This window comes from Phyllobates terribilis, unplaced genomic scaffold (genome assembly GCF_046119375.1).
Source record: "Phyllobates terribilis strain yellow unplaced genomic scaffold, ASM4611937v1 Scaffold_6422__1_contigs__length_44648, whole genome shotgun sequence".
Lineage (NCBI taxonomy): Eukaryota > Metazoa > Chordata > Amphibia > Anura > Dendrobatidae > Phyllobates > Phyllobates terribilis.
The window spans coordinates 33753-44649 of NW_027369165.1; the positions used below are offsets into that span (position 1 = coordinate 33753).

Here is a 10897-nt window from a genome sequence, read left to right on the forward strand (position 1 = left end):
AGGAGGGAGATTATAGGGTGTCAAGATGACCGGCCATGACGAATATTGTTGCCCGAAATTGCTGAATGGCTGAAACCCATCGGAACACAAGCCTAATCTTATATTTCTGACTTCGTCGGCAAAATCGGAATGCAACTCACTAAAACGTTTCCACGCCGGAGAGTCGGACGGGTGACACATCTTGTCATCCACCATCTGATGGCCAGCATGCCACGTCATATGTTGGGCAGTTGCTTTCGAAGCATACAATCTTTGTAGCCTTGGAGTTATTGGAAAATAAAACATTTTCCTATAAGGGAATCTAGCCTTTCTCCTTTTTGATTTGCCTTGGGTAACAGGCTTCCACCGCGGTTCACCACAAACTTTTCATTCTGTTCTATCTGCATCTTCTATCCCCCAATAAAGCATACAGTTGCGGCGACAACAATCAATTACCTCAACCGGTAACCCCAAACCCTTAACCAACTTTTTTATGTTAGCAAAATTGGTTGGCATATTATTATCCTCCGGAAGCAGCTCTTGTATGAACTCGCACATGTCGTCCATTAACCTTATCGAACCCTGATGACGACACTTTATATCCATCATTTTAGCAGATGCCGAAAACGGAGAGTGCTTGTTGTTACCAGGCCATATTTCTTGCTCCGCTGCGCGCATCATATCAAAAAATTTCTACGATTCGGCATTCGGAGGCTCGTCTTGGAATGACACTTCTGGACCAGCAACATCATTTATCATTCTATGCCCAGATAAGAATCCGAACCCCTCGACATCATTCTCTGATACGATATGTTGTTGTCCTCCGGGATTCAACACGCTCCCCTCGCCATGAAACACCCATATTTGATAATCTTTTACAAAGTCATTTCTCAAAATATGATATTCTACATCTTCCATATTGCGATAGCTTTTATTTCTACATGCATACTTAGTACAGGGGCATTTTATTTTTCCTTCACTCATACATGTTGGATGATCGGTGGCGAACTGGATAAACTCTGACACTTTCTCAGGAAAGCCGGGAGTTAACAACCCCCCCGTGAGTCGTTGATACATCCAACTACGAACTTAATTCATCTCTGTAGTGCGTTTTATTAGATAACGATACTATCTAGCTACCCGTATTTATTATCATACTAATAAGATCTCTAATTTATTTTATTTTGTTACATTAATTCCGAGCATTAATCATATATATTAATAAGATCTTTACATTATTTGAATAATATTTAATATTTAAATACAACAATCATATATATTTCGAAATCCACAACACTATATATGTATTTTTTACAATATTTTAAATCTTTAATATTCTAAATCCATACAAAATTCTAAATGTTCATTTCAAAATCCACAACATTCAATATATAATTTCTACAATATTTTAAAAACCTATATAATTCATAATAATTTTATAAAATAATTTTTAAAATTCATAATAATTCTAAAAAACCTATATAATTCATAAAAAAACGTATCAAATCCTATTTATTTCTATTTATACACTAAAAAACCTATAAAATTCTATTTAAATCTATTTAATTCATAAATTACTATTTAAACCTATATAATATTTAAAATAGTTCTAAAAAATCTATTTAAACACTAAAAAATCTATTTAAACCTCTATTTAATTATATTTAAACACTAAAAAATTATTAAAAAATCTATATATATTCTATACAATTTTTAAAAAAACCTATATAGTTCATAATAATTCTATTTTAACACTAAAAAAATCATAAAAATATATAATCTTATTTTATCCTATTTAAATCATAAAATACTATCAAATCCTATTTATTTCTATTTATACACTAAAAATTTATTAAAAACTCTATATAAATTCTATACAATTTCTAAAAAACATATATAATTCAGAATAATTTATTTTAAACATTAAAAATTCTGAAAATACTATCTAACTTTATTTAATTTATAAAAATCTTAAATAATTGTAAACAAAGTCTATAAAATTCATAAAAAAATTATCTATAATTTCTAACAAATTCCTAACATATTTATATATTAATTATAATATAATAACGAAATTTAAATATATAAAACATTATAAAAAATAAGAAAATCCAAAAAAACACACAAAAAAAAAACCTAACCTCTTCAAAGGGAGCGGCTGGCGGCGGGCTGGGCGGCTGGGCGTCGGTCTCTGCGGAGGCGGAGCAGCAGGAGGAGGCTGAGATGGGGCCGGGCGGAGACGGCTGGAGGTGGAGACGGGGCCCGGTAGGAGGAGGAGATGGGGCTGCTGGCGGCGGAGGCGTGCTCTCCGGGAGGACGAGGATGACCGGCGGACGGATTAGACGCGGCGGCAGAATTTGAGAAGGAGAGAAAGGGTTTTGGCCAAAAATGAATTCGCGTCTGGTATTTATAGAGGACGAAGATTTAGCGACGGAAATCCGTCGCTAAATCCGTCGCAATATATATTGGCGGTCGATTCGAATTTCTACGAAATATTTGGCGGAAACTACCTATTAGCGACGGATTTCCGTCGCTAATAGGTAGTAATTTTGGCGGTCAAAGTACCGCCTTAATTTACTACCTATTAGCGACGGATTTCCGTCGCTAATAGGTAGTAGTTTAGGCGGTACTTTACTACTACCTATTAGCGACGGAAATCCGTCGCTAATAGGTAGTAAACCGTCGGCATGGAAATGGGTTACAGATATTAGCGACGGATCGAAGATCCGTCGCTAATGTTTATATTTCGCGACGGATCGCGAATCCGTCGCGAATCTAGTGTTTCCTAGTAGTGAATGAGCATCCTCCTTGTTGCCTCCTTGTTGCCTCCTTGTTGACTGATTCCACTATCTTCGTCACGATTGTTCCCTTTTCTCTGTTCTTTGATCTTCTTTTTGCTGGCTCTTGATATGTGAATGGAAAGATACCAATCTTCCCGTCGAATGTGCACTCTCCTAACTGATTGTATCTAGGCCTAGCAACAGCACCAGTGAACATAACTTTTGGTATAAACTTACTTGAACTAGCAGACCTATACTGTCCCCTCCCGTTCTGTGCTAGGTACACCCTTTGTGTTTTCTTTGTTAGATTAAACCACTTTTCATCTATATGAACGAAATCAAACATAGGATAGTACTTTGTTTTCTCTCGTGTTGTGTCCCCTTGTAATAGACCCATAATCCATTCCATGCGTACCTTTTTATTGGCTTCTGTTAGCCCTGGATGTAATGCATTTGTATGAGGCTTAATCTGCTTTCTTTTGATCATCCGGTGAACTGTATTCTTGGAAATTTGTAGTTTGGATGCTAGGTCTCTTATGCAAGTCATGTCCCTCATCTGAATAGATGTAATTGCATCTTCTGCGATCTATGCCTTCTTCCTGCCCCCATTTTGATGCTTTGTGTTGACATTGTAAGGTAGGCATGCTTCTCTCTGTTGCTTTGATGTGTGCCATATTGAGCTTATACTTCTTCTTGTAGTGTTGAACATTTGTGTTGCTTCACTTACAGTACCCTTTGGAAGTTTTCTCCTTTCTGACCGACTGAGTAGCCAAACAAGAATTTGCAGTCGTTTCTCTGTGTTGAGCCTTTTATTTACTGGCCGGTGAGGGTTTTCTGGAATTGTGTTTGTTTCTTGCTCATTTTTCGCACGATTTGGGATGGTTTGGTGGTTTGGCAGGTGGAAGAGTGGCTGAATTTTTCCTCCGAGAGTTCAATGTTTTCCTCCGGGAGTTGATTGAGATCGAAAGGTTGGCCCCCATCTATGTCCCCTCGGCCATGATTTCCACCTACCATGCCATCCATTCCATCATCCTGCGGATCCGCAGCAAGATTTAAGTCGAAATCTAAGGCCATTATAAGAAGGCAATGATGCTATGGTTGGTTTTGAGAGTGAGGGTTCAATGGTGTTTTATGGTGGGAACTTGTGAAATGTGTATGCAAAATTTAGAAGTTCCCCTGTACTTATACCCAATTTGGGTGACCAATTTGGTGGGAAACTGAAATTTCAAAGCGTATTTTGATGTTCTCTAACTTTTTACCCAAGTCTGGTGGCCAATTTGGCGATCTCTTGCTGTAATTCCTGAGATTGCAATTGGTTAATTTTGCTTCTAATCATGACTTTTGTGTCATTGTACTTTGGTGCCCAGAAGTCAACAATTAATCATTTCTGAAACCCCTCATTTAATGCGACTTCTTCCCCAATTCAACCTCTCCTTAAAATCCGTAATTTTGGTCAAACGAGAAGAAAAATAAGGGACGGAAGGAGTAGATATTATTTATTTTAATAATTTAATCGATATCCAAATTTCCTTTATTACTTATCCACTAAAAATTCCCTATAGTCATTAGTCATGTAATATAAAATACACAACTTGCTCGTTCATGGAGCAGTTCCTGTCATGTCTACAAATAAATGTCTCATCGTGGTTGGACCGTTAGTTAGAAACATCCAAAGAGCTAATACCAATTTTTTGTATGTTTCTTTCTTGAAATCAGAATCCTTGTGAAGCGCAGGCTTTATCTCCAACCAACCTTGATGGTTTAATGAAATTTCTGTCATTGATTTGGATTGTATAATTTTATAATCTTTAACAAATGACACTTTTTTGGATCCGGATTGTGACAGACCAGTAAAAGTACAAGATTCATTTGTTCTAGTAGTACGTGGGGAAGAACTCAACCGGCAGCAATGGCTAAATGGGCATCATTGAACATGAGATAGAGACAATGAACACTAACACCAACATGGAAAGCCAATTAGGGCAGCCTCTTCTTGAGACCCAATATGTATTGTTGCCTCCAAAGTCTCTAATTTGGTGTTTGTATTTGGGCCATTTCTTATCCAGATGGAGTACCAGGTTGTTTTTCTTTCCTTTGTCTCCATCATTGATTTGTTGCTAATTTCAATTTTGGATAAAGAGAGTTTTTTTTATTGCTTTCTGACATGGATTCTGATGATTTGCTTGTCCAATAATATAAAAAGGACTCTTTTTAGTCAACAATCAATATCCTCTGTCAATGGATTTCTAGCTAGGGTTTTCTACCTGAGATTTCTAGTCAATAATCATTATACTAAAGAAGTAAAGATACAATCTTGAATAATAAAGATGTATCTTTTTGGATGATGAATCAAGATAATGTGTGGTCAAAGGCTATATTGAAGCCAAACTCTTCTCAGCTCAATTGGGTTTGATTCTTTTAGTTCCAAGAATTTCACTAATAAATCATAATTTGATTTGGTTAAGTGAAATTTTTGGTCAATCATCATTGTACTATAGAAGTAAAGGTAAAATCTTTGGTACTAAAGGTGTCATGTTTTTGGATGATGGATCAAGGTATCAAATACTGAAATGAAGCCAAACTTTTCTCAGCTAAATTGGGTTTGTTTGTAGACTTTTACCATCAAATCATAATTTTATTTGTCATTGACAGCATCTGGGAATTCTGAGTACATAAGATTTCTAGTCAATTATCAGTATACTAAAAAAGTAAAATTTCAATCTTTAACAATAAAGATGTCATCTTTTTGTACGATGAATCAATCTAGTGTGTGATCAAAATACTAAACTAAAGCCAAACTCTTCTACCTCAATTGGGTTTGATTGTTTTCGTTCCAATACTAACATCAGTAGTATAGAAGTAAAGATACAATCTTTTACAATAAAGATTGTATCTTCTTACCATCAAATCCTAATCTAATTTGTCAATCTCAGAATGTGGGAATTCTCAGTAGCTCTATACATGATTGATATATGGCCAAATTCACTGCTTCTCACTGCCATCTATGGTGTTGTTGAATCCGCCTCAGTTGCTTTGTTCGGTCCTATAATCGGTGAATGGGTTGCCAAGCTTTCGTACGTTAAGGTAACTCTTTTGTCAGCCCATTCTGTTCAACTATTTCATCACTTAATCACCACAATTATGCAATATTATGTTCAGGTTCTTCAAATTTGGACACTCACACAAAACCTATCATTTGCAGTCGCTGGAGGGACCGTTATTACTTTACTTACATACTCAGATCTAAACTCATTAGCCTTTGCTTCACTTGTTGTGATAACTGACTTATGTGGAGCCATTGCCGTTCTTTCAACACTTGCAGGAACAATCTTGATTGAAAGAGAATGGTAATTAAACACTAATCTCCTCTTAAACTTCCTTCATCAACACACAACTCAAAAAAAACATTAATTTGCAGGGTGGTTGTGATATCAGAAGGCCATCCAACAGAAGTACTAACAAACATGAACTCCATTATTAGAAGAATAGATTTAGTATGCAAGCTACTTGCACCTGTGTTGGCTGGATTCCTCACATCTTTTGTATCCTTAAAAGCCTCAGCAATATTCCTAGTCTCATGGAATCTTGTTTCTGTCTGCTTACAATATTGGCTACTAATATCTGTCTACAAAGGAATCTCAGCTCTATCCAAGAAAGAATCAAGAATAACAACAACAAAAACATCAGCCAATGATCATGGACAAACATCTAATGATAACAACAATGAAATAGTTTCGAATCTTCCTTGCATTAGTTCATGGAAAGTTTACTTAAAACAAGACGTTGTTCTCCCAGGAATATCTCTCGCTCTTCTCTACTTTACCGTCCTCAGGTAAATAATATGGAAAAAGATTCTACGAGAATGTATTTTTTTATGTTAGGACTCAGGATAATATACCAAGATGTTATTAGTATATGCACAATACATTTTCTTACAGTCTCCGTTCTCGAAAGATTGTCATTTTAACCTTGTTTTTTTTGTTCAGTAAAAGTTATCATTTTGCATATTTTAATAAACTTTTACCAATGATTGCCTCATATTTAATACTAACAATTTAGAGATTTTTTTCTACCAAGATTAACTAAACCATTCAATTTTTTCGCCAAATAATTATATCTCATTTTCTGTGTGTTTTAAATAAGGGCACAGATGTCCAAATATTTATTTCTTAATAAGAGTACAATATTGTAGAATCTTTAGAGAACAGAGGTAGTAATATGTATCTTGAGTCCTTACATGAGCAGACATCCTCACCTGAACTTTTCCATGCAGTATAGCATAAATCTATCTTATGTACTAACAATTTAATCATTCTTTGATAGTACTTTAAAACATTTTTTGTAGCTTTGGGAGCTTGATGACAGCAGCATTAGAATCAGATGGAATTCCAGCATACGTTATCAGTATAGCGCGTGGAATTAGTGCTGGAACAGGAATAAGTGCAACATACGCGTATCCTGTTCTTCAACCTCATATCTCGACGATTAGAACAGGACTTTGGTCTATATGGTCCCAGGTATTTTACCTTTTTATAAAGCTTAATTGAGATCCTACCCTTTTCATAGATTTTCTTAATTAATTTCAGTACTTTGGTATTGTAAATGTTATTGTTATTGTAGTGGTCATTCCTTGTGGTATGTGTTGCCTCCATTTGGGTCCAAAATGAGACGTCGTCAGCATATGTTTTGATGGCTGGAGTCGCGGCTTCTCGCCTTGGACTTTGGATGTTTGATCTTGCTGTCATTCAACAAATGCAGGTTTGCAAATTGTAATTAATGAATAGATAGATCATAATCTTTGCATGATCCATACTTATAAAGATAATTTACAACAAAAAGGATCAAGTTCCGGAGATGGATAGATGTGTAGTAGGGGGAGTTCAAAATTCACTTCAGTCTACTATGGATTTGATGGGATACATCATGGGAGTTGTTGTACCAGAAGCTGAGGTGATTAGTGTATTATTTATCATTAATTAATTAGTTTAACTGTTTCTTAGTTCATGATTGTTGTTGTTGCTGATGTGCAGGATTTTTGGAAGCTGATATTGATATCATTCTCATTGGTGACAGCTTCTGCAATCATATACACAGTACATGTATGGCGAGTTAGAAAGCATCTGTTTCATTTGGAGAAGCTCTCTAATTTAGCTTGTGCTTGTTTAAGATCTTCCTAGTTTAATCTTTTTACATACTGGGTGTACATATGCTTGTTGTGAAATTGTGTCTAAGGAAACAGATGGTTAATTTCCGAAGCTGGAAATCAACTTCTTCTTTTTTCGCTTCAAAGTGCGATATACACAATTAAAGACAAGACAAAGATAATGAGCTTTAATTTAATAAAGTTTGTGGAGATCTTTTATAGCAAAGTTTCAAGCCAAGTTGAAGAAAGAAAAGGTGAAACAAGATAAGGAGGGACAAGTAAGCAACAGACTAAAGGCATTAATTGCACTGTTATGACTTGTGACAATTCATATATATTACTCCCTCCATCCGTCCCTTTATAAAAATTCCACTTTCCTAATCCGGCGTCCCAAAATATAAGTCTCATTTTCCAGTTTTAGAATTCTTTTAAACCCAAAATTTACATTTCCAATACATTTTTACATATCCCAACACACTTTTACACACCATCTCACTTCATTAAATTACCCTCTTTTTTCCTTCTCTCTATCTCTCTCCTCTAATCATTACAATTTTCACTTTTCTCTCTCCTATTTAATTTCTTTTAAAAAATTTCTTAAATTTTCTAGAAAACACCAAACAGTATTTTTAAATAGGGACGGAGGGAGTAGATATTTTCTTTTCAATACTGGGAGGAGAAGTTCGGGTACGGATTATGTATTTGTGTGTTATGACTTGTGGATCCATCACTTAATATATTATTAGTGAACTTTTCATAATATTTTTAAGTGCATTTCTTAGTGTATTTTTGGTGCATTTGTTAGTCCACTATTAGGTACACTCCTTAATATATTATTGGTACTGTTAGTACACTCTTCAATATACTACTGGTGCACTCCCAAAAATCCACACGACTTATACGGACAATATATTTCGCACCTCATTGAGAATCAAATTACTGATCTCTAATTCTTCAACTAATTCTCATATTTATATTTTTGTTATTTCTCTTATTAAAAAAACATTCTTATTGGCTAAGGTCTTACTTTCGAAAAAATAATTACCACCGTGAGAAAATTAATGCACATTTATATACGTATGATCTTTGCATGTATATACAAAGTATTTGAAGTGTATAATTATATATATCAAATTTTATTTTTCTTATATTTTGATACTTAGCCAATGAAAAATTTAGATACTTTGATATCTCTTTCAAAGGCTAAAGCCATAATTTGAATTTTCAATTTTTCTTGCTTTTCTAAAGATTGTAGAGTAATATAACCTCTCTTTTTTATTTAATTGAGGCCAATATTAGGAATCTTCCTTATCCATGAAACAATCTCGCATTATCATTATGGATAATGCTTACAAAACTAAAAAGAAACTACGGAGATAAGATTCGGGGCCTGCAGTCTTTCTCGCAAAGTCCTGATACATACATTAGGTACCTGATTAATATTTAATATCCTATGTAATTCTTCTAAATTAATCTGTTATGGTTTTAGAGGTCAAGATATTTGTCGGTTTGTTGCTTCTCCGAAAGCAATGAAATACTTTCTTGCCTTTGAATTTCTTCATGCCCTCCTCAATGTCCTTGATAATATTTTGAATGCTCCATGATACCTGACAGATTCTTCGTATTGCATTAATTAACATTAAATTATCTCCTTCTATAAAAGATACACTATTAGTGCAAAATGATACATCAAAATTTATTTTATGTATCCATCAGGAGGTTTTTTCCAATCTGATATATTTTTTCGTCTTTTTTTATTTTGAATTTCCATTATTTTATGTCATCCATCAAGGCAGTTGAAGATTATTATTTTTTATTTGCAGTTTCAATAAGGTTACGATCCTTTTATGTTTAAGTCTTCCACTAAATGTATTATCTTGGGATTTGGTTTTGCATTGTAAGACAATATTTATTATTAATGTATTGTGTTTTTTGTTTTTACATTTAATGTTCTAAGACTTAGTAACTTCAGGTCGACTATTCGGAGTTACTGACAGTAATATTCCCAAGATAATTTGGGGGTGTCACACTTTTATCATAATTAATTTTTAATCTAGATAATTTTGATAAATTTTCCAAAGTATCTTTTATATATTTACCTTTTTTAAGATTGACTTTAGCAAATATAATAGTATCATCAGCAAAACTTAGGAATTGAATACACATTCCTTGATTGCAATTTTTTTTATACCTGCTAGATGAGATCTTTTCGGAGATTCTATTATAAGATATAGTGCTAAATATACCATTGCTATTATTAAAATAAAAGGAGCAATAGGATCTCCTTGAAAAAGACCACATTTAGGTTTAAAAATTGATCCAGGTTCATTATTTACAAGAACCGAAAATGATGATGAAGTAATACAAGTCATAATTAAAGAAATTGATTTTGTAGAGAAGTCAAAAGAATATAAAATTTGAGAAATAAAAGGTCATTGTAATTTATCCTAAGCTTTTTCCATATCTATTTTAATAGTCATCCATCCTCTACTTTCTTTCTTTTTCTTATAAAAAGAGTGAAAAATTTCATGCACAATTAATATACTATTCTGAATTAATCGTTAAGTAGTATACTGATATTATTATGAATAAAAAATTGTAATGGTTTATGTGCCTTTCAGTTTTCATCAATATTTAGTCTTTTAAGTTACGACGCGGTTTAGATGAGAAATAAGAACAGTTGGAAGTCCTCCATCAATTTTCAATCTAACAACCCTTGTTATTTCTCCTTCCTTCTTCTTCCTCCCACCTCCCACCTCCTTCTCGTCGCTCCATCTATCAGCACTTCCCCAACGCTCCTCCCATTACTCTGTCGTTTGGAATTGGATTTCTACGATTCAAGAATCGATTTCCACTAATTAAAGTATAATGATCCGATTTTGTGGTTAAATTTGTTAAATAAGGACTTGAAATTAAAGGAATTACCCTAATCAACGACTTATCCTATTAAGAGTTGAATCGACGTCGTTCGGATTTCTATAATTCAAAAGTTGAA

At 34.1% G+C, this 10897-nt stretch overlaps 1 protein-coding gene across 1 annotated transcript; it reads left to right on the forward strand.

The window, feature by feature from the left end:
- The first annotated feature begins 4676 nt into the window (after positions 1-4676).
- LOC141250994 (uncharacterized) lies at positions 4677-9167 on the forward strand. The gene is made up of 11 exons (XM_073670176.1): positions 4677-4837; positions 5693-5843; positions 5919-6106; positions 6178-6591; positions 7105-7276; positions 7380-7517; positions 7599-7709; positions 7790-7913; positions 8070-8156; positions 8923-8994; positions 9151-9167. Exons 1-11 carry the CDS (start codon positions 4677-4679, stop codon positions 9165-9167), a joined length of 1635 nt encoding a protein of 544 aa, XP_073526277.1.
- Positions 9168-10897: the final 1730 nt, after the last annotated feature.

Excerpts from the sequence above, each read along its gene's own strand:
- LOC141250994 (XM_073670176.1), top strand. The coding sequence starts at position 4,677 with ATGGGCATCATTGAACATGAGATAGAGACAATGAACACTAACACCAAC. Across the intron at positions 4,838-5,692 it reads TTATCCAGATGGAGTACCAG|AATGTGGGAATTCTCAGTAG; the intron begins GTTGTTTTTCTT and ends TGTCAATCTCAG. Across the intron at positions 6,592-7,104 it reads CTCTACTTTACCGTCCTCAG|CTTTGGGAGCTTGATGACAG; the intron begins GTAAATAATATG and ends CATTTTTTGTAG.